The following is a 27,677-nucleotide window of genomic DNA, read 5'->3' as shown; positions in this document are numbered from 1 at the left end:
ATATATTTATTAAAGTTTATGTATTGATAAAAGAAAATTAATTGTTTTGTTTTGGAGAGTTGTATGTTTTGTATTTTGAGTACTAATTAATAAATTGTTTAATATGAGAGAAATGGTATGAGATTGTTTATTTAGTTAATAACTCAGTTGATTTGATTGTTTGAAGGTTGTTTTGAAGTAGTTTGAGGTAAAAAGAAGGTTGTAATTAAAAAAAATTAAGTTTAAAGTCATTATTATAGTTAGGTCTACATTGATTGATGAATTTTTTTATGTTTATATTTTTTTATTATTTTTATGTAAGAGGAAGGAATCAGCATCACTTTTCCTGAGAGATCACAAAGTTTTGGGGCCATTCTCCACCACAGCTGTCACATGCACAGAAATCTCTGGGAACATCTTCATTTTTTTCATTTTTTCCCACCTTAGGACCCCAATGGGCTCTGAGGGAAAGTCACCCTCGTGAATGAAAGCAAATCATCAGGAGAGGAACAATCCAGAGGCACCATCATTTATCACTCTGGCAGGAAAGGGGGCTGGAAAATGCAGTTTTTTCTAGGAGGGCACCACCCTGATTAAGCAGCGAGGGAATGAGCACCAAATCACTGCAATAAAGTGAGATCATCCCTTTCCTGTGTCCCAGATAATTCTGTGCTGTTCCAGCGTCCTTTGTCAGTAAAACCAGACAGATCCTGGCTATTCCACTGAAGGGACAGCTCTGATTTATTTATTTAGTGACCTGCTGGGAGGTGTAACTTAATTTGGATTATTCTCCCTGTCACGGGCAGCAAATTCCAACTGTTTGAGCCCAGGAGAGGAAATTAATGACACAATTAACCTCTGTGCAATTGGAGTGCATCAGACAAGAGTTTTCATCTCAGTTTTCAGCACAGGTCAGCCCTTGGAAAAGGCAGCACCAGCCCATCCATCCAACCTCCTGCTCCAAGCCTTTTCCAAAGGAGCTTCAACACAGGAGAACTGGTCAGAAAAAACAGCTCTAATGTCTAGTAAAAAAAGGAAAAAAATCACACCAAATGTTATTTTTCTTGGAGGTTTACCTTCCTTTAAAATCATGTTATTATAATATAAAATTAGATCTGGGATTTTCCAAAGAATCCAAAGTAATTAGTTGTCCAATTCCCACTAGATTGCCAAGGGAGTTAGATCCTAAATGCCTTTGGCTCTTTTTGGAAAACCTCATCCATCACAGAAATTCATAGGGTGGCTCACCAGAAACTGCAGAAAAGCAAGTTCTGAGTTAACACATTGAGAATTAATTTTATAGCACTTTGCAGGGCCCCTCAGTCAGTGCTGCACTGGGAATAGTGGGCACCACCACCACCACATTTTCCACTGGAAAATAACATTTCACCCACAGGAGCTGTGGCAAGAAGTGATCAGTGACATTCCAGGGCTCTGGAGCACTAAAAATAAAGGGCAAAGCTCCACTCAGTAAAAGCACTGGGCCCACAGAATGGAGCACACAGGGATTTTTCCTTCTCTCCTTTAATATTTTGGGTTTTTTCCCAAGCCAATGCAAAGCAGAGGGAGTGCAGCTTTTCTGACTGGAAAATACGGATTAACAATGCACCACTGTTGTTTTTTAACCAGATTCCAGCTCCCAGCTTCAACCAGGGCACAGCCACAGCCACAATTCCTTGGTCTCTGCCAGTAAACAAAGACCCAAAAAAGCTTTCCAAGGAATTTCAATTTCCAAACATTTTCCTTGGAGATCAACTCCTCTCTCCCATCTGCAGGAATCTGCCTGCATGGATCCCTCAGAGAAGGAATCCTGCAGGGAGGACACGAGGAGTTTTTGGTTTTTTCCTTTCACAGTGGTTTGATGGTGCTGGGAACGGAACTGATGCCTCAGGTTTGGCTTTTCTATTTTTCCCATTCTGTGCTGCTTTAGTGTGTGGGTCTGAGCTTCATATTATGGGATGGAGAGCTCTGTGCACAGAGCAGGGAGACAAAACAATTCCTGCTCCAGCCGAGGACCAAGGAAAATTGTCACTGTCATATTTTGTGGAAAAATCCCTTTGCCAGGATTTCTTCTCCTGGGAAGCCTCAGAGAAAAAGGAAAACAATATTATCTCATTTGCTTCTCCTGGGTTTTGCTGCTTTGGAATGTGGTTGGAGATTGTTTATCCAACAGGTGATTGTTCCATTGGTTTCAGGTGAATTGTTTTCACTCTTTGGCCAATCAGAGCCAAGCTGTGTTGGGGCTCTGGAAAGAGCCACGAGTTTCCATTATTATCTTTCAGCCTTCTGTCTGTATCCTTTAGTATAGTTTTAGTATAGTATTCTTTAATATAATATCATAAAATAACAAATTAGCCTTCTGAGAACACAGAGTCAGATTCATCATTTCCTCCTTCATCCTGGGCACCCAGCAAATACCACAACAAATGCCCCAAATCTCAGCCCAGGAGCACAAACCCCGTGGGCTGCAGAGAGAAAAACAAGCAGGGTGGGACTGCCTGGGCTGAAGCTGGGATGGGACAATGAACTGCAAGGGGCAAATGGAGCAGAACTGATCCCAGGGAGAGACCCCGGGAGCGCTCGTGCATTTTGGGGCCATTTTGGGTCATCTTGGGTGCAGCCCTGGCTGGGCTCTGGTGCTGCCCAAGGTGCATCCATGGAGGAGATCCTGTGAATAAATCCCTGCTTTATTCTGGAACTCTGCCCAACCTCTGCTCTGGGTCAGATTCTCAAGGATCAGCAGAGGATAAAAGCCCCAAAATTCCCAACATTCTGCTGGCAGGGAGCTGAGGGCTCTGCCAGGAGCTGCTCCCCATTCCCAGAGCACAGCAGGACACGTCCCCCATGGAACCACCAGGGATGGAGGTGGAAAAACACCCCAGGAATGAAGGACAAACCTCCCAAGGCACTGGAGGAGCTGCCTGGCTTTGCTGGCACTGAACTCAGAGACTGCAGGCAAGAAGAGGGAAGGGAAGCAGCTGAAATCCAAGAAATCCATTGTCCCAAAATCTTGGGTGCAGCCCTGGCTGGGCTCTGGTGCTGCCCAAGGTGCATCCATGGAGGAGATCCTGTGAATAAATCCCTGCTTTGTTCTGGAACTCTGCCCAGCCTCTGTCCTAGCTCAGCCTTCTCAAGGCATCAGAACCGGTCACTGCCTTTAAAAGCACTCACACAGGGACAAGTGTGAGCTCAGCACATCCAAAGAGAGGTTTATAGTCCCATAAAACATGTCCACAAATGCTGATGAACTCCTTGTAGCACCTCCTAATTCCAGCTGACAGCAGGGATGAAGTGCAGCAGACACTGACAGAAAACAGAGGGGGAAAAAAATCCACACCAGAGCTGACAAATCTGTTCAAAAATGGTGAAAATAAAAGATATGGTGCAAATCTGCAGCAGAATTTCCATTTTTTTCCACATCATCCCAATATTTATCACCTCCAGGAAGATGAAGGCTAACAAGCCCTGTACAGGGTGGGAATTGTGCATCCTTTATTTCCAAAACTTGTGTTCCTGTTGGAATCACAGAGTCTCATCAGGTGTGATGGTCACTTCACACCCCTCTCAGTCCTTGTCAGAGAATTTCCAACTTGAGAAAGCAAAGCTTCCAAGTGGCATCACTGGGGAAAAAAAAAGCTGGAAAAAACTCTGTGTTCTCAAGTTGTATCAATTAAAAAGGATTTAATGATGGCCCAGGGTTCACAAGGCACAGGTTTTGTGCCAACTGCCAAATATCAAAGTAGGGAATGTGTCATTCCCTCTCCTGCTTTCCCAACCTTTTCCTCTCAGCCTAACACCCAGCAGAGCTGACTTTGACTTTCACAACTCCACCAAACAGCTTTTGGAAATTATTTCTCTCTCCAAGAATTTGGGCACCTTTTTCAGCACCTTCAGCAGAGCTGAAGTTGCTTTGAACTCACATGGGTTGAGTTGCATGAATATTTAGGCATAAACTCTAAAAACCCTTTAAAACTATAATAAAACTAAATGTGAGTAACAATTAAAAGGAAAATCCACCTTCAGTGAAGTTCAGAGAAACCTGATGCTCTACAGCATGGAACAAAAATGATGAATTTTTTTTTCCTTGCTCATAAACTTGCAAATATTTCATTAAAGGAGTAAATATTTTTTAAATTTTCCCCAAAGCCCATTGACCTCCTCTGCAATGAGCTGCACAAGTGACTGTTCAAACAAATAATTTCTGTGCATTGTTCAAACACATAATTTTTATTCTGGGCTTGATTTCTTTGAACTTCAGCATAAATGTTGGTGTTTGTGAAATGCATTGGATCAACAGCTCCAGGATAAGAAGTGTCCAAACAAAAGCTGTTAATGCAGGAGTATGGGAGAAAAATTCTGCTTTTTCACCCTGCTAATAGAATATAAAATCAAAAACGGCACAGCTTGGTCACCAAGGGCCATCCTGGGAAAGAAAAGAATCCAATGTCTGCAGCCAGCTCAGCTCTGGAGCTCATCCAGGTACCTGTTACCACATAATTCAGTTCGTTTTGAGCAGAGCTCAGCCAGGATCATCGTGTCAAAGAGAAAACACATCAATCTGGGGCATTTCTACTTCATATTCTCTGTTTTTAAAAGGCCAGGATGCCATTGCTATTGCAATTGATTCCATGATATTTCTCTGCACTTCCTAACACATTTTTTCACCTTTATCCAGGTCATTTCCACCATCCCAAATTCCAAGTGCATCTTCTTAAGAGCTTAACAAAATTACCAATTTTTTTGCTGTTTGAAATTGCAAAAAGACTTGAATTTTTTAGGTAAATTGGAGCAAAGCTACAAAACATTTTAATAGGGGGATGGATCAGGACATTACAAACCTTCCTGGAAGGCCAAAATTTAAAAAAATACCTTCCTGCAAAATCAACTCGTCCTTTTCTAGATCCAGAAAGATGAAACTTTTCCTAGGCCATGAATTTCCCCAGAAATTCTCATGTTCTTAGCAGCACATATTTGCAGAAAACACTGTAACACCCTGCTGGATTTATTCCTGCATGTGCTGAGCTCATGTCAAATAACAGGGGAGGAGGGAAAAGCATCAAGTGACCTACTCTAATTATTTAAATTCCATTTTTAAATATCAGCATTCTGAGGGGTGGAATTCTCCCTCCTCGCTGTCTCCTGCTGGAGCCTGAGTGAAGCTGTGTTTGTTTTTTAAAGCTGCACACAAATCCCTTTTATGACCAACGCTCTCTCAAGGAGATGAGCATTAACGAGCCAAACCAGTCCAAGGGCAGCAGCTCCACTTCAGACCATTTAAAAAGAACCACAAAGATTGTCAGGCCCATTATTTGGAGGGTGACCACAAAGCCATTAAATATCTGTGGAGCCACTTTGTGCAAAATAACTGCTGTGGGTTCAAACCATCACCTGGTGAACTTGCAGCAATTCCAGAGATTGCTCTGGCACTGCGGCCAGGATTTATGGCGCATTAACAGCTCTCATGCAAAGAGCTGATTTGACTTTCTGAGCACCAACTGTGGCACAAACATGCTTTTAAATGCAAAGGTTTATACCTGTGCTGAGCCACCCAGCAAAAACCACTTGGGTTTTCCATGAGCAGCTCCAGGGAGCAGCATCAGCTGGCAGAAAAACCCTTCCCCTGCCAGGAAAAATCCTTTTCCTTCCCTTTTCCATGGTGCCTTCCCTCCCTCCCTGCTCCTGTGCCAGCCCTGCACAGTTCAGGGACCTGAGAGAGCAGAAAAGGCAAACCTTGGCCAAATCAGCTCCTTCAAATCAGATTCCTGATTTTACAGGAGAATCCTACCAGAGCAAGGAGAACATCTGGGCTGGGGAAAGGAACAGAGGGATGGCACAGGTGGGATGGAGCTGAAACCTCTCCACACCTTTCCCACCGAGGAACTGAGGCTGCCCTGATGCCTCAGGGTTTTGCTTTTATATTTTTCACATTCTGTGCTGCTTTAGTGTGTGGGTCTGGGCTTCATATTATGGGATGGTGAGCTCTGTGCACAGAGCAGGGAGACAAAACACTGGAGGAGATCCTGTGAATAAATCCCTGCTTTATTCTGGAACTCTACCCAGCCTCTGCCCTAGCTCAGCCTTCTCAAGGCACCAACCCAAGGCTGGGATGGTTCAGAAGCTGAGGGAGAAGGCAGCAGGAATTTGGGGGAGTGCAGAGGCCACACCTGGAGCACATCGGACAGCCTGGAGCAGAGAAGGCTCAAAACTTAGAAACGTGTGCCAAAATCACCCATTCTATGATTCTGTAAAAATTCTGTTTTCTTGGCTATTTGTTGAAATCAGATCTTGTGTGAAGTGGAAATGATGCCTCAGGTTTAGCTTTTATATTTTCCACATTCTGTGCTGCTTTAGTGTGTGGGTCTGAGCCTCACATTATGGGATGGTGAGCTGTGTGCACAGAGCAGGGAGACAAAACAATTCCTGCTCCAGCTGGGGACCAAATTGTCACTGTCATATTTTCTGGAAAGGTCCCTTTGCCAGGATTTCTTCTCCTGGGAAGCTGAGAAGCCTCAGAGAAAAACGAAAACAATATTATCTCATTTGCTTCTCCTGTGTTTTGCTGCTTTGGAATGTGGTTGGAGATTGTTTATCCAACAGGTGATTGTTTCATTGGTTTCATGTGAATTGTTTTGACTTAATGACCAATCAGTGCCAAGCGGTGTTGAGACTCTGGAAAGAGTCACGAGTTTTCATTATTATCTTTCAGCCTTCTGTCTGTATCCTTTCTCTATTCTTTATTAAAATTTAGTACAGTATACTTTCAAATAATATCAAAAAATAATAAATTATCCTTCTGAGAACACAGAGTCAGATTCATCATTTCCTCCTTCATCCTGGGCACCCAGCAAATACCACAACAAATGCCCCAAATCCCAGCCCAGGAGCACAAACCCCGTGGGCTGCAGAGAGAAAAACAAGCAGGGTGGGACTGCCTGGGCTGAAGCTGGAATGGGACAATGAACTGCAAGGGGCAAATGGAGCAGAACTGATCCCAGGGAGAGACCCCGGGAGCGCTCGTGCATTTTGGGGCCGTTTTGGGTCATCTTGGGTGCAGCCCTGGCTGGGCTCTGGTGCTGCCCAAGGTGCATCCATGGAGGAGATCCTGTGAATAAATCCCTGATTTATTCTGGAACTCTGCCCAGCCTCTGTTCCAGCTCAGAACTGAACTCACCTGGGTGCCCAAGGGAACCAGGATTTTATGCCATTAATCCCCTTAAAAACCAGACAACTACTCAGATTCCCACAGCAGAGCCATGAAATTCATCTCCAAATGCTCTCCCAGCACTCCTGGCCAAGTGTGACCCAGCAAATGCAATTTAAATGCAGCTTTTCTGCAAGATCACTGCCCAGCTCCATGACCAGGTGTGAGGCACAAAATGCTTTAATTTCCCTGCTCCCTCCCTCAAATGCCATTCCTTTGAATAAGGAAGGATGTGGGGATGGTGGAGCATCCTTAGGAGAGGTTTCTCCAGGCTCAGTGTCTGCTGTCCCCGGCTCTGCAGCAGCACAACAGGAGTGTGTGGGCAGAGAGGAGGCTTCAGTTCCTCCCTCCCCGGTTTCCTTATGGTTTCAGCAATGTTTGGGCTGCTAAATGACACCAATTTTGGAAAACACAGGAAAGCATTAGACAGAAAAAACCCCAAAAAAGGAACATATTAATTGTCAGTGTCTTCTCAGCAGACAGCTCACCAGAGAGCCTGCTAAAGATTTATGTCCCAGAGAAAATAGGTGTGAATTTCCCTCTCTTCTGTGGGAGGGAGAAAAATATAGACCCCCAAAAATTGACAATCATCAACTACAAATTCAGCACTAAGAAAGGAGTGAAGATCTCTTCCTTGGAGGCAAACAGCTCCAGCCTGAGCTGTTACCTGGTCATGTCCCCAACAGGACAAGTCACTGGTGGCTTCTTCTGCAGCAGGGTCGTGCAGCATTCCCTGGGTGCTGTCCCTGCAGGCCTTGTCCCCAGTCCCTCTGCAGCTCTCCTGGAGCCCCTGCAGGCCCTGCCCTGTGCTGGCAGCTCTCCCTGGAGCCTTCCCTGCTCCAGGGGAACATTCCCAGCTCTCCCTGGAGCCTTCCCTGCTCCAGGGGAACATTCCCAGCTCTCCCAGGCTGACTTTGGATCCATCTCCTCTCCAAGACATTCATGGACCCAGGGGATTCACTTGGAATCTCAGCAAACCATGAAGGGTCTCCCTTCCCTTCTCGTCTCTTTGCCATCCCCATTTTTCATAAAAATCCCTGGGGATGGATTCTGAGTGTCCCAAATGCCAGAATGGTTTGGGTGGGAAGGGCCCTTCAAGCCCATCCCATTCCAAGCCCACCATCCCAGGCTGCTCCAGCCTGGCCTTGGGCACTGCAGGGATCAGGGGCAGCCCCAGCTGCTCTGGCAATGCCAGCCCAGGCAGGAATTGCTCATTGCCAAGATGCCACCCATGGCTGCCCTCTGGCAGTGGGAGCCATTCCCTGGGTGCTGTCCCTGCAGGCCTTGTCCCCAGTCCCTCTGCAGCAAACATGGAGAAGCTGAAGCTTCTCAGCCTCTCAGGAGAAAAAATCCTGGCAAAAGGAATTTTCATAAAATATGTCAGTGACAGAGCTCAATTAGCTCCACTCAAAATGCCAAATTTAAGTTAAAATTTAAACAAATTTCCCTCTTCTCTCACTGATGGAACAACATGACCAAGGGCTATGTGGGTGTGAGACAAGGAAATAACTTCAAATGGTGTTTTCCTGAACAAGGCTGCTCTAATATTTTGACAAAACTGCTTTTGTTTGTTTGTTTGTTTTCTAGCACTCCCCTACCAACTGGAAAAGGTCACTCTGTGTTCTGTGTTACTCCTCCATCCTCAAAGAAGGTCAAAAATATTTCATATCTGCGTGTTTTGTACCTCAGCACTGCTTAATGCTGAGAAACCTCTCACACCACACCAGAGTGCCTGGTGCAGTTATTAGGGGAGAAATGCAGAAATTCAGCTCCAAAAAGGAGCTGCAGAAAACAACTCCTCCCCCACAAACCCCAATTTGCTGCCCACCACGGACTCCTGTTATTTTGTGAAGACATGGAGAGATGTAACCTGAATTTTCCTGAATTTCACATGCAGAGATGCACAATGCACAGGTACAGAACATTATCCCTGTAGATTGCACTGTGTGAGATTGTTCTGCTGTGCTGACTAAATTCCATTCACTGGGATTTGAAGGAATTGTATTCATTGGGATTTGAAGGAATTCCATTCACTGGGATTTGAAGGAATTCCATCCATTGGGATTTGAAGGAATTGCATCATTTGCATTTGTAGGAATTCCATTCATTGGGATTTGAAGGAATTGCATCATTTGCATTTGAGGGAATTCCATTCATTGGGATTTGAAGGAATTCCATTCATTTGCATTTGAAGGAATTGCATCACTTGCATTTGAGGGAATTCCATTCATTGGGATTTGAAGGAATTCCATTCATTGGGATTTGAAGGAATTGCATCAACAACTCCTCTCCCTCACAAACCCCAATTTGCTGCCCACCACGAGCTCCTGTTATTTTGTGAAGACATGGAGAGATGTAACCTGAATTTTCCTGGATTTCACATGCAGAGATGCACAATGCACAGGTACAGAACATTATCCCTGTGATTTCCACTTGTGTGAGATTGTTCTGCTGTGCTGACTAAATTCCATTCATTGGGATTTGAAGGAATTGCATCATTTGCATTTGTAGGAATTCCATCCATTGGGATTTGAAGGAATTGCATCACTTGCATTTGAGGGAATTCCATTCATTGGGATTTGAAGGAATTCCATTCATTGGGATTTGAAGGAATTGCATCATTGGGATTTATAGGAATTGCATCACTTGCATTTGAAGGAATTGCATCATTGGGATTTGAAGGAATTGCATTCATCTGAAGGAATTTAAAGGATTTGAAGGAATTGCATCATTGGGATTTGTAGGAATTGCATCATTTGCATTTGAAGGAATTCCATTCATTGGGATTTGAAGGAATTGCATCATTTGCATTTGAAGGAATTCCATTCATTGGGATTTGAAGGAATTGCATTCATCTGAAGGAATTTAAAGGATTTGAAGGAATTGCATCATTGGGATTTGAAGGAATTGCATCATTTGCATTTGAAGGAATTCCATTCATTGGGATTTGAAGGAATTGCATCATTTGCATTTGAAGGAATTGCATCATTGGGATTTGAAGGAATTGCATCATTTGCATTTGAAGGAATTGCATCATTGGGATTTGAAGGAATTGCATCACTTCCCTGCGCCACTCCCACAAGTTTTCAGCCTCCCCCATCAGCTTTAAACACTTTTAAAACTGAGTTTTCTGCTCCCTCTGCTGCATATATAGGATTTCCTCACCAAAAATTATCCTTACACAGAAAAGCAGGTTAGAGATAATTTAGGCTTTGGGATCAAAGGTTTTCTTACACTCTGAGGTAAAAATATTTTAAGCCACTCCAGTGGAACTGAGGTACAAACACCAACAGGATTTTGAACAAAGAAATGCAGCATTTCCTCCCTTTCATGCCAGTCAATGCTCATCTCTTACCTTAAACCAGCAAGAGATTATGGATGTTAAAGTGCTGCTTTTATGCATTATAAAAGCTCTTCTGGAAGCTTTTCTCACTCCCCCTGGCAGCCAAGAACAAAGAAACCTTTCTAAGGGGGTTGGTTTTGTTTTTCTTGGCACACTTTTCCCAGAGATCTTGGTCAGGCATTGTCTGCCCAGCACAGAAAGCACTTTGAGTGCTCACACCTCCACAGGTCTGAGTTCCAGCAATGCTGCTCAGGAACAGCCAGTGGAAATCACTCCAAATTTCACCACACACCAGGGCTGAACCCATCCCAAACTCCCACAGAAAACAGGAATACCCAGCCTTGATGTTCTGCTGCACTGAAGGATCAGTCTTGGGAATCGTCTTACTCCAAGTTTTTCTCTTTCTGGAGCAAAATCTGCAGAACTCAAAGTTTTTCTGGGCCTCATGGATCACAGGAAGATGGCTGCAGATTCCCCATCCCAAACCCATCCCACATATCCTTAAATTTAATTCTTCCCTTTTATTCTTCCCTTATTTATTCCCACTTCAGTTCTGTGACATTTCTGTTGTTCAGAAAACCCCTCCTGAACCTCTGGCTGGACATTTCCAAGCAAATCTTTGCAAGAAGAGTGTCTCAAACTGCACCAAGGGAAATCCAGCTTGGAGAGCAGCAAAAAGCTTTTCCAGCAAGGGGGAGAAAGTTCTGCAATGGCTGCCCGGGGAGGGGGTGCAGTCGCCATCCCTGGGTGTGTTTGACCAGCCTGGAGGTGGCACTGGGTGCCAGGGGCTGGGCTGGGCTCCAGGGCCTTGAATTCTGTGAATTCTGTCAAATTCTGTGAATTCTGTAAATTCTGTGAAAGGAGCTGCAAGTTTGTGGCAGAAAATAGGGAAAAGGGATGGAGATTCCTCTGATAATAATTCCTCCAGAAAGACAAATCTGTGGGTAAGGAGTCAGTGAAGGGGATTGAAGGCCCACATCTTACACTTATATCCAACTATTTAAAGTCATTGGGATATTTGGGTAAGGAAAAAAAAAAAATCACTGCACAGTCAAACAATCCTGCAGAGCAACAGCAACAAACCAGCCCAAAACTGAAAAAGTGACTCAGGGCAGGAGGCAGAGAGCGTTTTCCATCACCAGCCCAGAGCTGGAATGACCACCATAAATCCTTCCACCTCCTGTAAATAATGCCAGGCTCACTCCTTTGACCTCCTGTTGTATTTGTTGGGATTCTTGTGGAAGGAAGGAATGATAAATCTGACTCCATGCTCTCAGAAGGCTAATTTATTATTTTATGATACTATATTGTATTAAAAATGCTATACTAAACTATACTAAAGAATATAGAAAAGATACTTATAAAAGGTTAAAAAAAATAATGAAAACTCATTACTCTCTTTCCAGAGCCCTGACACAACTCAATACTCATTAGCCATTGAATCAAAACATTCACACCAAAACTCTAATGAAACAATCACCTGTCAGTAAACCGTTTTTAAACACATTCCAAAAAAGCAAAACACAAGAAAAGTAAATCAGATAATATTGTTCTCCTTTTTCTCTGAAGCTTCTCAGCTTCCCAGGAGAAAAATCCTAAGTGAAGGGATTTTTCCAGAAAATGTGAATGCCACAACCTCCTCTATCACATGGCAGGTTGTTGGAGAATTTTGCTCAGACATGGCTTGAAGGAAAAAAGGCCATGAAAATATACAGCTGATGGAAAAGTAAAAGGCAGCTGTGAGGAGCCAATTCTCAGAGCCTGTTTCTGTAAACAACAAAAGTTCTCAGGCACATTTATGTAAACAGCAGAAGTTCTCAGGTTGTTTTTAATAACAAGTAAATATCTTGTCCTTGGATAAGGTATGGGAAAGCAAAAGTGACAAACATGAAGGCCTTGAGAACCTTTCATATCAGGGTGAGAACACAAATCTTGGTTTCAATAACAAACCACAGGTATTGAAAACAAAAGGAGAGATCATTGTTTAATCTGTAACCTATGATGAGCTCAGATTTTGCAATATGTATGAGCTTAATTAACACTGTTATAAAAAGTGACTGATTGAATCAATAAATCGGAGTTCGATGCCGATCAATTAAGATGGGTCGTCTCCCTTCACTTCAATAGCAGGTGAAGTTCCACATCTGTGCACTATGTATAAAGGTAATCTCCAAATAAAGAAATAAATAAAAATATACCAAACGTGTGTTTAGTGTAACACAAAACATACAACCCAGCAAGAACGAGAGAACAGAGATGTGACAGATGAGAGCTCTGCTGCTTGAGAGAGCCTCAGATCCCTGGGTGAGAGGCACAGCACCTGAATAAAGCCTAAGCAAGGCACAGCTTTAGTCTCTTGCAGCTAAGAGGAAGAATCAAATAAGAATTTGCTGCAAACACGCCGGCAGCAAGTGTCTGAGCTGCCTAAAGCCAGCCAGAATGACAGCAGAAGACAAGCCATTAGAGCTGTGACACTTTATAAGACAGCCATGACATGGTAACACAGAACAAAAATGTCACTTTGAAAGCTGCTGATAAATCACTTGGTAGGCAAAAGGAATCAACCTTTCCAAACACCATAAGGATGAATCCATGAGATTTTTTTTTTTTTGCTGATATTTAAGCTCTTTGGAGTTTTACAATCTGTTGTAAATGTGGCCACTTACCAAAAAATAGCAAAGCTAAATCCCAGCACTGCTGAGTGTTGAGCACGACAGGTATTCTCTGGCATGGTTCTGAAGGGGTTTTGTATTTTTTTTGTATTTTATGTTGGGTTTTTTTGGTATTATTTTGTATTTCTTATAGCTGCACGCTAGAAATGTGCCCACCTGAGGGATTCTTCCCTGTCAGAACCCAGGACATTGCTCTGGCTGCCCTGGGTGATTCCAGACCCTGGCAGGGGGCTCACAGACCTTGTGACTTTGGAGTCACAAACACCTGTGCCTTTGATTTTAGCCCATGGAAACAATTACCAACCTTATGTGAGGAGTTACAAGCCACGAGAGTTTGAGTAGAATGATAGTGAATTTGTCACAGGGTGAAAAAGTAGAATTTTAGGGGTTTAGAATGGGGGTTCAAGAGGCAAGATGGAGGAAGCTGGGCATGTCCTGGCCTTCTTCTCCTTCTTGTCCTCCATCTTCTGCTGTGATGGTGACACTTCTGGATTGGTTTAGAGCAGAGACAGACTGTCTAACATAGGTGATAGGTATTGGAAAATTATTGTAAATAAAGGACGGGTAGTTCTTAGTATAAAAAGCCAACACCATGTTCCAGGTTGGAAGGCAAGATGTATTCTATTACCATCTGTGTGGCAGTTGTCATTTGTCAACTGGGCAGTTTTCCTTATCTCTTCCATAATCACTCCTCCCTCAGGAGGGGACACCTGCTGATAACAGCTATTGAATGTCCCTGCATGGCTGATAAGAACTACAGCATCCCATTGGGAGATGTGAGCCCAGAGGGAGGAGCCAAGCATTCCTACCCAGATATAATCCAGAGGTTTTGAGACACCAGCACGGCTTCTCCACTGGATTCCCCAGAGGAACAGCAGCTGCCTCTTCTTCCACTGGATCTTCAGAGGAAGAATCCATCCTTCTCTACAGGATCCCTGCTCCAGCAGAACCACCCCTGACACTGCAGGAGGGCTGAGCCACAATTCCAATGGGACTGCTGCCAACACCCACAGGGTGTCAGGTTGGGTTCTGACTCTGTCAGTGTTGTTTTGCTTTACTGTACTGTTTATTTTATCCTTTTTTTTTCTTCCCTATTAAAGCACAGTTATTTCCTGCTCCCATATTTTTTGCCTAAGAACCCCTTAATTTAAAATTCACAGCAATTCAGAGGGGTGGGGAGGGTTTGCATTCTCCATTTCAGGAGAGGCTCCTGCCTTCCTTAGCAGACACCTGGCTTTCCAAACCGAGACACACCACCCCAAAGACAGACTGTGCCTCAACCCAACCTGCTGGACAGACCTCAGCAGGTCAGAGAAAGAATGTCACAGATAAGAGAAAATAAACAACCTTGAAAAGCAGAACCAAGGAATCTCGACTTCTTCTTCAGTCGTGGGGCTGGGAAAAAAGACTTTTAATACCTTGGGGGTCATCTCAACCACAGAAACCTGAGCCTTACCTGCAGGACATCCTGGATCTTCACCCACACGTCCACCATGTCGTAGAGCTTGATGTCCCCGTCGTGCTGGCTGCAGGGGGAGGCCACAGTCTGCTGCAGGTGGCCCAGCACCACGGCGTGCGCGGCGGCCACCGCGTTGAACTTGTCAAAGAGCAGCTCCAGCAGCTCCAGCAGCAACCTGGCAAGCACAGAAACAGCTCTGCTCAGCTTCTGGAACCTTCCACGGGCTCGCAGCAGGGCAGGGGGACAGGGCACTGTGGGTTCATGTCCTGTTTTGTCACATGCTGAGGTCACCTCTCTGTGATATTGTAGTTTTGGGGTGCCCCCATGGCAGGAAGGAATGATGAATCTGACTCCATGTTCTCAGAAGGTTAATTTTATTATTTTATTATACTATATTATATTAAAGAATACTAAATTAAATTATACTAAAGAATACAGAAAGGATACTTACAGAAGGCTAAAAGATAATAATGACAACTCCTGACTCTTTCCAGAGCCCTGACATAGCCTGACTGTGGTTGATCATTAATTAAAACAATTAACAAGAAACCAATGAAACAATCACCTGTTGGATAAACAATCTCCAACCACATTCCAAAGCAGCAAAACACAGGAGAAGCAAATGAGATAATATTGTTTTCCTTTTTCTCTGAGGATTCTCAGCTTCCCAAGAGAAGAATCCTGGGTGAAGGGATTTTTCCAGAAAATAAGAATGTGACAGGGACTCACTTCAGCTCAGGTTTGGTATCTAAACATTCCTGAGGATTTTTCTCCTCATTCCTTTCCCAGCATTGCTCACTTTTAAAATGTCCTGTTTAGGGCTACAGAGAAGACAAAACCCTGTAATAACTCTAAAGCAATTAAACTGGACTAACACAATATTAAATCCATTGTGAGAGGCCAGACAGGAAGGGAAACAACCTGCTCATCCCCCAGAAAAAAGTATGACAATAAAAACTAACTTACCCACAGAACCAGGATAAAAGGAATTCTTTTTGAGTTAATTAAAGTAATATGGCAGGTTTCAAATCACAGAAAGCTAAAATATGAACCCTCATCACTTGCCATGATTTTACTCCTATTGTACTCCTATATAGCTGATATTGTTTTACTCCTATTTGTCAGAGCTATAACATCATCTAAATGCACTGCACTGTACCTGTTCCTATAGTTTCCTACTGCCCAATTATCATAATTAAAGCAACTTTGCAAAGTCCTGAACAGTTTGTGATGAGGCAGCACTGTGGTATTCACATTTTCTGGAAAAATCCCTTCACCCAGGATTCTTCTGCGAAGCTGAGAAGCTTCAGAGAAAAATGAAAACAATATTATCTCATTTGCTTCTCCTGTGTTTTACTCCTTTAGAATGTGGTTGGAGACTGTTTATCCAACAGGTGATTGTTTCATTGGTTTAACGTGAATTATTTTGACTCATTGGCCAATTGGGGCCAAGCTGTGTTGGGACTCTGGAAGGACTCACGAGTTTTCATTATTATCTTTTTAGCCTTCTGTCTGTATCCTTTCTGTGTTCTTTAGTATAGTAAAGTTTAGCATCCTTTAATATAATATAATATCATAAAATAATAAATTAACCTTCTAAAAACATGGAGTCAAATTCATCATTCCTCCCTGCCACGGAGCACCCTGCAAATACAATACAGCACCATCACATTTTTTACTGGTGGAGAGCAGCAAAATCCTGCTGGAGCTCCCTGCCGTTTAATGAGCAACTCGAGTCCCCACATAACCCCACCAAAACGTGGAGATAACACTTCCCAAATCCATATGTTAGGCACTTGTAGCTCTGACAGACAGGCTCCATCTCATTTCCTGCAGCAGCTTTGGAGCCACCACATGCTCTGTCTGCCCAGCGGGAGCTGCGAGCCCAGGGCAGAGCAGGAGCTGCTGCCTCTCCTCCTGCAGCACCCCCAGTGCTCCCAGGAACAGGGAATGGCATTGGGAACACCCTCAGGATCATCCCAGGCTGCTCCAGCCCCAGTGTCCAACCTTGGCCATTGCAGGGATCAGGGGCAGCCCCAGCTGCTCTGGGAATCCCTTCCCAAAATCCCAGCCCAGGCTCCCTCTCCAGGGAATTCCCTCCATTCCCAGCTCTCCCAGCCTGGCATTGGATCCATCCCCACCCCGACTCCTCTCCAGGAAGGAATTTTGGGCTCTGGGGGCTTCACTGGCAATCTCAGCACTCCAGGAAGGGTCTCCCTTCCCTTTGCCATCCCCAACTTCCATAAAAACCCCTGGGGATGGATTCTGAGTGTCCCAAATGCCAGAATGGTTTGGGTGGGAAGGGCCCTTCAAGCCCATCCCATTCCAAGCCCACCATCCCAGGCTGCTCCAGCCTGGCCTTGGGCACTGCAGGGATCAGGGGCAGCCCCAGCTGCTCTGGCAATGCCAGCCCAGGCAGGAATTGCTCATTGCCAAGATGCCACCCATGGCTGCCCTCTGGCAGTGGGAGCCATTCCCTGGGTGCTGTCCCTGCAGGCCTTGTCCCCAGTCCCTCTGCAGCTCTGCTGGAGCCCCTGCAGGCCCTGCCCTGTGCTGGCAGCTCTCCCTGGATCCCTCCCTGCTCCAGGGGAACATTCCCAGCTCTCCCTGGAGCCTTCCCTGCTCCAGGGGAACATTCCCAGCTCTCCCTGGAGCCTTCCCTGCTCCAGGGGAACATTCCCAGCTCTCCCTGGAGCCTTCCCTGCTCCAGGGAACATTCCCAGCTCTCCCAGCCTGGCACTGGAATGGGAATTCCAGTGTGTCCCTGCTCCCACCTGCCAGACTGATGGATATGAAATCCCCCAGATCCACAATCCAGGGTCAGCAGCTGCCACCCCAGTGCATTTTCCATTCTCATCACTGTATTCCCACATCTCCCTGCTTTCACCTAAGCCAGCACCTCTTATTTCCTTTTCCCCAAAAGTCCTATAAAATCTGTCAGGTCATTCTGGAAAGAAGGTGACTCAAAAGAGACCCAGACAATGAGACAAACCCCTTCAAATTAATATATTAATATATATTGCTAATATACATATATAGAAATAAATATTGAAAATTGCAACAGTTGGCCTGGCCTGGATGGGGCTGGAGCAGGGAGTGCCCTGAGCTGAACAGGGACAGGCAGTGACAGGAAAATTTGTCACAGCCACCCCATAACCCCTTCACCCAGAGAGAGAGGAAATGTCTTGGGGACAGTGACACACAGCCAGGAGGGACTTGCATGGTCCAGGCAATAATGGGAGTGAAGTGACAGCCAGGGACTGCTGCCACCTGAGAATGAGTGAAAATTCAGGTGTTTCAGGCTGTGCCTGGTCAGAGGGGTGGCCTGGACATAATTCCTGTGTTTATTTCAAAGCCTGGAGATGAGGGCAAAACTCAAAATATAATATGGATGTGTAGGGAAAAGCACATGGAATCCAAGCATGGGGATTTAGGAGCAAAAGTGTCAGTCTCCCATCTCTTCATGGACTGGGTTTGTAATGTTTCCCTAAAAGTCCTTTAAATCTGTCAGGTCATTTTGGAAAGGTGACCCAAAAGAGACCCAGGCAATGAGACAAAACCCATCAAATTGCATCAATAACTATTGCAAATATATTTATTAATAAATATTGAAAATTGCATCAGATAGCCTGGCCTGGATGGGGCTGGAGCAGGGAGTGGCCTGAGCTGAACAGGGACAGGCAGTGACAGGAAAATTTGTCACAGCCACCTCATAACCCCGAGACGAGGGCAAAAGTCCCAATATAATATGGATGAGCAGGGAAAGGCACATGGAATCCAAGCATGAGGATTTAGGAGCAAAAATGTCAAAAAAAGCGTCAAAAAAAAGTGTCAGTCTCCCATTTCTCCATGGACTGGATTTGTAACGTTTCCTTACCAAAATGTCCCATAAATCCGTCCCTCAAGTGGGGATCCATCCACATTGTTATTCTAAAGTGCAACCTCTTCCAAAACTCAGGAGAGCCCCCCAGGTTTGTGCAGCAGCACCCAAGGAAACTCAGCACAGCCTCTTCTGGGCCACTTTGTCCTCCACAACCCCAGATAAGGATTTCTAGATGTGACGCTGTGACTAATGAGCCGTTAATTAAGGATAAGGCAGTGGCAATTCCTATAGTTAAGCTTTTCTCCATAAACTTCTTTCAAGCACAGAGATGTAAAAATGTTAGAGAATTTCTCTAGACTTTAAAATTGTTCACTTAAGGCTGAGCTCAGCTAGAATTTTCCAAGTTTTCTTCCCCCAGGGACAAGGAGCAACCTGGAACCTGCTCCTGCCCTTCCTGGAGCTCTGAGGATCTGAGAGAGCACCCAGAGAGTCATCACAAACCAGAAAAATCTGGAGTTTAAAAATCTGGGAGCAATTAACAATATTTTTATACACAAATGTAAAAGATGGCAGCACAAAGCTACCTGGAAAAGCTTATTAAGGAAGGAAGGGAAAGAAAGTTAAATTTTCAAAGTAACAAGAATGAGATCAGCAGTGGCCGTTATCAGATCTGCAGCTTTTCTAGCCAGGTTCTACAAATCATTTCTGTCTTGTACAACCACAGGGGCTCTAAATCATTGCTGCATGGAGTCTCAAAAGGAATTACACCACAATTTCCCCAAGCAGGTCCTCAGCCTCATCCTTGGTCACAGAATGGTTTGGGTTGGAAGGGACTTCAGGGATCATCTGACAGCCTAATGAACAGTTCAGCACTTCTGGGCACTGCACTGAGCTCAAATTCGGGGCTTTACAGAGCTCTGTTGAAGAAGCAGGGCCTTGTTGTTCTGATTTATTTTCCCCCTGACAGCAGCAAAGTCTCTGAGATTTGATTTAAAAAGTGCAGCTAATTTAAGGGGTGGAGACACCCTTCCATCCTGCAATTTGTTCTTTTCAATATAAATGAATTCACCTGCTTGCTATAAACTTCAGGTGTGATTTAGGTTTAGAACCAGTTCTAATTATGTCTGTACTCCACAAGAATTCAGGACACTTTCCATGAGCATCTTCAAGGCTCACACTCTGCAACAGCTGCCAAAAGCCATTAAACCTTTGTGTGCCTCACTCAACCCTCTGGGCAGGTTAATGGCATTGATATATGGCCTGATCCAATCTATCAATTCCAACAGACAACCAGGAGCCACACAACCTCTCCAGACTGGTTCATAAAACAAGGATCAAGAATATGTTCCACTTCTGGCATCAGAAACTCAAATTCGGCCTTCTGACCCATCTAAAAAAATCTTATTTTCACTGTATCAGCACTGTAACTCTACAAAGTCTTCAAAACAGAATTGTTTCCACAGCAGTGCTAATGGGAGGAATTTAAAAAGGAGTTTTTATCAGCTGATGTTTTCCTTGGGAGTGATTTTCCACTACAAATATTGCACACAATGAAGATACACACTTTACTTTTCTGCCATTAATTCCCTCTGGACAATGATCACGACAATGTGGAGATGAATATTTCAGCTGGAAGAGATTCCTGCTGGAATCCTTGTGTTCCAAAGGCCACTTGCAGTGAATTCTGAGGAGCAGCACTATCACAGTGCCCAGCTGGCTCCCACACCTTGCTATTAATGTAAAACAATTAGAGACTTGGCCATACATTGGTGATGGAATTAGTTCCATACATGATTTCAAAGCTTTGCACCTGCTTCAGCTTAATTGGACTCTGCCACACTCGAAATCACCGAGCTGAATTTTCTCATTTCAAGCCATATTATCAATTAAGACTTTTTTAAATTTTTTTTTTTTTTTTGTTGCAGCAAGTGAGGGCTGGGAGTTGAAATCTCCTTACCTAGGCTGATTTTCCTGGGAAATGTTCTCCCCTCTCTGGTAGCCATTGTCAGCCACCTGGGTGGTGGAGCGCTTCACAATCTGCTTGAGCTCCTGCTCCAAGCGCTCCTGGATGGCTTTCACTGTTTCTGGGATCTTCTTCAGCTTGGCCAGCCCCTTGATGAGGATTCCCATGAAGACAGCACTGTTCTCCTCTGGATCCAGCTCTGTGTCCTCTTTGATTTCCAGCAGGCTCGAGTCTCGCACTGCAAGAGATTTTAATTTTCATTTTAGCAAGAACCCTGAAGAAGCAGCACGGGAGCTCCTCTGGCTCCACAGAACTGCCAGCACGTGGAGGAACCAAAAATTTACAAAGAAACCAGAAATACTTGGATTTTAAGGGGAAGCAGTGGATGTTGCTGTTGGCTTGGGGGCTTCCCTGGACATAAACCCAGCAGCCTGCACATTAGATTGATTTAGGAATGTTGTCACCAATTGTTGTGGTGGTGTTGTGATGGTCCTCAGGATGAGGTGAGAGATGAAAATTGACTCCAAGTTCCCAGAAGACTGATATATATTATATTATATTATATTATATTATATTATATTATATTATATTATATTATATTATATTATATTATATTATATTAATTATATTAATTATATTACATTATTTTAATTAATTATGTTATTATGTTATTATATTATATGATTGTATTATATGGAATTATATGGAATTGTATTATATGGAAATGATATGCTAAAACTATACTAAAGAAAGAGAAAGGAGACATCAAAAGGCTAGAAAAGAATGAATAATAAAAACCCGTGACTGACCAGAGAGTCTGACACAGCTGGGCTGTGATTGGTCATTAATTAAAAACAATTCACATGCTGGGTAAAGAATTCTCCAAATCACATTCCAGAGGAGCAAAACATGGAGAAGCTGAAGCTTCCCAGCTTGCCAGGAGAAGAAATCCTGGCAAAAGGAATTTTTCAGAAAATATCACAGTGACATAGGAACAATTCATGGTGTGAATTCCGTGTTAGGAAATAGAGGAAGTCTGGTGCAATCAAAGATATTCATAAATGAGAGGGTACAACATCCCTACAAATCCCTGAATGTGTTTCAAGGAGCTAAAACCCCCTCAGTTTCCTCCCCAGCTGGTTTTCCTTGCTGTTTTCTTCACAGGAGAGGAATTTTCATTACAAACACTATCAAGCTTAAGAGACTGCTGACGAATTCAGCAAAGTTTACACTGCCCAAGTGACTGATTGTTTGATTTTATCTTTTTCTGCTTTATTACGTCTGTCAAGGGGTTGATGAAGTTCCTCAAATCTTCCAGCAAGGCTTCTGGAAGGGTAAAGTGAGAAGAATGAGAGAGGATATTGCAGATATGGTCCTGAAGTACCAGGGATTCACAGGGAGAAATCCTGTTGCTAAGAGACAGGGGATGGGGAAGCAAGAGAGACTCTGCTTGTTTAAAGTAGGTTCATTAAGCAACATTTCTTAATTTACAGATAACACCCAGCAACAACAAAAGCATGCCTCTGTTAAAGACTGGGTGAAACATTTAATAAATATATTTAAACACTTCTGTGAAGTACGTGTCTTCAAGGCAAACTGAATTAAAAGCATCTTGGAAGATCTACAGCCACTCTGTGCCATCCACCACTCCAGATCCTTGGATCAAAATGAAAACCCAAAATCTGTTTTATCTGACTGGGGCTGAGCTCTGAAAAGGCTGCTGGGTGACAGATGACTTCCAAGGTTTCAACTCCTCACTAGATTTTTTTTTTTACTTTGAAACTTTTCCAGGAAGCTGCAGAAATGTCAAAAGATCCAGCAGAAGGGTGGAAGGAACATGGCAGGAGTGAGGAATGGTGCCTGGAGCTGGGCTCTGACCAGAGGAGCAGCACCAGGGCTAAGGGAGACCAAGATCAAGAAAACAATGGCCCAAGCATGGTGCCAATTTATAAATAATAAAATAAATGGGTGCCAGCTTACACCAACCTCGGGCTCAATCAATCAATCAAGAGGCTGCTTTTCTTCCTGCAGTGTGATCCCAAACTCTGCACCTCTGCCTCAAACCAAGCTCATGGCTCACATGGTCTCACATCTGAACCCAGAGCAGCAGGTGAGAGTGAGGAGAGGATGGATCCTGCTCTGGAGCCAGGCTGGGAGAGCTGGGAATGTTCCCCTGGAGCAGGGAAGGCTCCAGGGAGAGCTGCCAGCACAGGGCAGGGCCTGCAGGGGCTCCAGGAGAGCTGCAGAGGGACTGGGGACAAGGCCTGCAGGGACAGCACCCAGGGAATGGCTCCCACTGCCAGAGGGCAGCCATGGGTGGCATCTTGGCAATGAGCAATTCCTGCCTGGGCTGGCATTGCCAGAGCAGCTGGGGCTGCCCCTGATCCCTGCAGTGCCCAAGGCCAGGCTGGAGCAGCCTGGGATGGTGGGCTTGGAATGGGATGGGCTTGAAGGGCCCTTCCCACCCAAACCATTCTGGCATTTGGGACACTCAGAATCCATCCCCAGGGGTTTTTATGGAAGTTGGGGATGGCAAAGGGAAGGGAGACCCTTCCTGGAGTGCTGAGATTGCCAGTGAAGCCCCCAGAGCCCAAAATCCCTTCCTGGAGAGGAGTCGGGGTGGGGATGGATCCAATGCCAGGCTGGGAGAGCTGGGAATGGAGGGAATTCCCTGGAGAGGGAGCCTGGGCTGGGATTTTGGGAAGGGATTCCCAGAGCAGCTGGGGCTGCCCCTGATCCCTGCAATGGCCAAGGCTGGACACTGGGGCTGGAGCAGCCTGGGATGGTGTCTTTGCCCATGGCAGGAGGGTTGGACTGGATGACCTTTATAAAGACCCTTCCAACTCCAAACTATTCCATGATCCTCTGCCAATGAACACCAGGAAGAACAAACAGTGCTTGTTTCTCTCTCACACACTCCTCTTTCAATTAAATGTGAACAAGTTAGAGGACAAGCAACTAGAAACACCCAGAATGCAGTAATTAAAGAAAAAAAAACAAACATGAAAAAAAGCAAAGATAAAATGAAGACATTTCAAACACCAATTGGAATTTAACAACTGGATGCAGAACTGCTCCTGCTCAAAGCTCTGCTCCATCTCAGACCTTTCACCCCACAGAGCTGCCAAGGACTCTGTGGCTGCCGGCCTGGTCTCTGCCCACTCTGTTATTGTTATTTGTTACTCTCCAAAACCCACAGCAGAACTCAGGCACAGACACAGAAAATGAGCTCTTTGGAACCAGAGCTGTGAAAAAAACACTGGAAATGCTACAGAAAGAAAGGTTTAGACTATTATTTTTTTGTTTCTCTGAGTTGAATGCAGATATTTCCCAGCCCCTCAGAGGACAGGTCCTGTCATGAGGCTGCACCCTCTCTGTAAGCAGCTTGTAAATTATTCTTAATATCACACAATGAACACCCAAGGGGGAGGAAATGGAGCTGTAGCCAAATGTGAGGACAGCATTTAGGAGGAGTAAAAGCAGCAATCTTGCTGAGAACTCTGCCAGCACACTGAGACAAACTCTTCCATTTTCCAAAGAGCAAACCAATTTCCAGCATCCTCAAATAGTCAGGACATTGATTTACATCTCTCACAAACAAGAGCAAAGTGAGCAATTCGATATCTGGGAGCTGCACACGGCTCTGGAGGCTCTGTCAGATGTGGGTGTTTGATAAAACAGTGGGAACGCTGAAAATACACATTTTCAGTGTGTTCCCTGCACATTGTCCCATTAAACAGCAGCCCTGGGCAGCTTTGGGGGCTCATTCATCTGTGGGATCTGACAAGATCCCAACCCTGGGTGACTGTGCTGTCCTTTTCTCCTGTCTTTCCACTTCAAACATCCTCTCCTGCCATTTAATGTCATTAAGGGGCTGTTTGACTGTGGGATCTCAGCACCTCAGGACTGAGGTGTCACCGAGACCACCCTTGGGGGGCTCGGGAGTCCTGGAATGTTCCAGAAGTGTCTGGTGGCTGGACTTTGATCCTACACAGGAGACGACACCTGTATGAGGACAGGAGGGTTTCACCGGGGTGAATGGTGAAGGGATTGGTTAATTAGAGAGTGAAACACAGGGTTTAGGATTTCTGTACAGGGGGGTTTAGAGAAGTAAGATGGAGGAATTGGGGCGTGTCCTGTCCTTCTTCTTCTTCTTCTTCTCCTCCATCTTCTGTGGTGATGGTGGCACTTTGGGATTGGTCATTACTAAAAGTGCACTGGTTAATAAGGGTGAAAGGTATTGGGGAAAAATGATAAATATTGTACACGTAACTATGGCTATAAAGATAGGTGACCGCACACAGTGTGCTCATGGCTGGCTGCTGAGCAGAGCTCTGTCGGGCCGAGAGAAAATCTTTTAGATAAACAATTAATAAACACCGAGACCGAGAAAAGAACTGAAGCCTCTTCTCGTCCTTTGAAACGCGGCTGCCCCAAGGCCACCCCGGGCCTTTCCAGGCCATCCAAACAGCCGAAAACCGGACATTTGACCACAAAGCTTTGGCCCAGGAACAAGCTCCTCCTGTCCCCTTCCTTACTGGATTTGCTGGGAAATGTCCCAATGAAGGCAGGAATGATGAATGTGACTCCATGTTCTCAGAAGGATAATTTATTATTTTATTATACTATATTATATAAAGAATGCTAAACTAAACTATACTAAAGAATGCAGAAGGGATACAGACAGAAGGCTAAAAAGATAATAATGAAAATTTGTGACTCTTTCCGGAGTCCTGACACAACCTGACACTGATTGGCCATTAATAAAAACAATTCACATGAAACCAATGAAACAATCACCTGTTGGATAAACAATCTCCAACCACATTCCAAAGCAGCAAAGCACAGCAGAAGCAAATGAGATAATATTGTTTTCCTTTTTCTCTGAGGCTCCTCATCTTCCCAGAGAAAATCCTTGCCTTTCCTGAACCCACTCTGACTGGGCTGATCCTCTTGTCCTAACAAACCTCTTGTGAAGCAGAACATTTAAATGCCTCTCTTCAAAAACCTTCTAAGACAACAGCTTGAAGGAATGATGATTTTGCCACATTCTCTAATAAAATTCCAGCCACTTTCACAAATTTTTCATCACCAAACCATTTTTCATCAGAAAATGCTCAACTCTGTGTTCAAGCAGGCAAGAGTTGAGCTGTGGGTTAAACCCCTAATAGCTGAACCATGTCCAGAGTTACAGAATTTGCTGATCCCAGCTCTGATGATGCCCTAGAAAAACCTCTGTTCCCCCTGGGATTCATTTGCTCAGCGCTGCCATTTCCCAAGGAACCACCCTGCTGCAAGGAGCTCTTTAACAGCTCCTGTCTGATCCCTAAAAAGCCAACTTTGGGAACTCATTTAAGCAAAGCAGCTGAAAAAAAGGCCCTTGGGTCTTGTTTTTCATTCCAGTGAACAGCCAAAATTTGCTGCTCCTCATTACGAAGGTTTCATTATCCACGAGCTTTTATGGGACTCTTGTAAAATGTAATGTACTATTTTCCATGATTTATGTCCTTCTGGTGATATCCTTTGTACCTTCAATCCTCCCAGAGAAAAGCACACGAGTTCCTGGTGGCCCAAAAGCACAATTTCAGATTTGAAGGAACATCACCTGCTAATTCCTGGTGCTGAATCCTTGTTCTGACACGTTCATGGAGCTACAAATGGGCAGCTCCTGCAGAAATGGGTCCTTGGAAGATTTTGGGAATTTTCTGCTCTGCATCACTACCAAACCCAGAAGAAAACCCACTTCAAAATCCTCCTCATCTATACAAGCACCAAAATTAAGTCTCCAAATAAAAAATAAGTGGACTGTAGCCAGTTATCTGATATTGGGGTCACACACAGGACCAACTCATGAAATTACACAGAACAAGCAATTGTGTGTTACTGTCCTGGCTTTCACCACATGGATCTAAAAATCTCCTTGATTTTCCCTTTCCTTCCTCAATCAGATCCCCAGATCATTCAATTCTAAAAAAAAAAATAAATTTATAAAGGCAATTTACCCAGGCCATAAGAAGAGAAGAAATCTTTTAAAGATTTGTTGAGCACGTTTGGAATAGGAGCACCTGTGACAATGACTGGGACAGAGGCACAAAATGTCACCTTCTGGTGATATCCTTTGTACCTTCAATCCTCCCAGAGAAAAGCACACGAGTTCCTGGTGGCCCAAAAGCACAATTTCAGATTTGAAGGAACATCACCTGCTAATTCCTGGTGCTGAATCCTTGTTCTGACACGTTCATGGAGCTACAAATGGGCAGCTCCTGCAGAAATGGGTCCTTGGAAGACTTTGGGAATTTTCTGCTCTGCATCACTACCAAACCCAGAAGAAAACCCAAGCATCTATACAAGCATCAAAATTAAGTCTCCAAATAAAAAATAAGTGGACTATAGCCAGTTATTTGATTTTGGGACCACACACAGGAACAACTCATGAAATTACACAGAAACAGCAATTATGTGTTACTGTCCTGGCTTTCACCACATGGATCTAAAAATCTCCTTGATTTTCCCTTTCCTTCCTCAAACACATTCCCAGACCATTCAATTCTAAGAAAAAATTTATAAAGGCAATTTACCCAGGCCATAAGAAGAGAAGAAATCTTTTGAGCACGTTTAGAGTAGAGGCACCTGTGACAACAAACTGGCACAACAGCATTTTTTTAGATTCACCTTGAAAATTGGATATTCTGCTTTGGAGGTCTCCACATGTGGAGAAGTCTCTGGCTCTTGAATAAAGAGAGCCAGGAGCAGATCCTAGACCTGGCCTTAGAACCACCACCCTGCTCCAAAAACCATTATAAATAAATATAAATAAATAAATAAATAGCAATTAATTAGCAAAAAAATTAACAATTCAACATAAAATCTACATATCCCACCCACAGCAGGATTTATTGTCACTACCAGCTCATCTCCTGCTGGATTTCTATGAAATATTGCCCCAGATTTCCCAGGAAAAGGCACCCTTGGGTTTGTGAGCACCTTTTAGAGTTCCAGGAAGAGCCTGGCAAAGCAAGAACCTTCCCAAATACCCTTCAGAGTACAGCAAGTTCAAGCAGAGAATTATAAATTCATTTCTGTGAAGTGGCATGAAGGGAAAGTGTTACTGGTGAGCTGCCACGTCTCCAATCCTCAGGTGAGCATTTCCAAAGGATTTGTTTGTTTTACGTGCGGCAGGAACAGCTTTAATTTCCTTATAAAGATTCTACAGCACAAGGTAACATCTCCTCTGGGA

At 44.3% G+C, this 27,677-nt stretch overlaps 1 protein-coding gene across 1 annotated transcript in view; it reads right to left on the bottom strand.

Moving 5' to 3' along the window:
- Positions 1-27,677, bottom strand: part of EXOC4 (exocyst complex component 4) — a 436,574-nt gene that overhangs the window by 347,632 nt on the left and 61,265 nt on the right. The window contains exons 6-7 of the mRNA XM_064703095.1: positions 20,435-20,678; positions 14,652-14,829 (exon numbers count right to left, since the gene is read on the bottom strand). Of these exons, the coding sequence (XP_064559165.1) occupies positions 14,652-14,829; positions 20,435-20,678 (422 nt within the window). The remainder of the gene's footprint in view (positions 1-14,651; positions 14,830-20,434; positions 20,679-27,677) is intronic.

The sequence above is a fragment of the Zonotrichia leucophrys genome, chromosome 1A (assembly GCF_028769735.1).
Source record: "Zonotrichia leucophrys gambelii isolate GWCS_2022_RI chromosome 1A, RI_Zleu_2.0, whole genome shotgun sequence".
Classification (NCBI taxonomy): domain Eukaryota; kingdom Metazoa; phylum Chordata; class Aves; order Passeriformes; family Passerellidae; genus Zonotrichia; species Zonotrichia leucophrys.
Note: the sequence above shows the minus strand (reverse complement) of the source record. Positions and strands in the feature narration are given on the sequence as shown.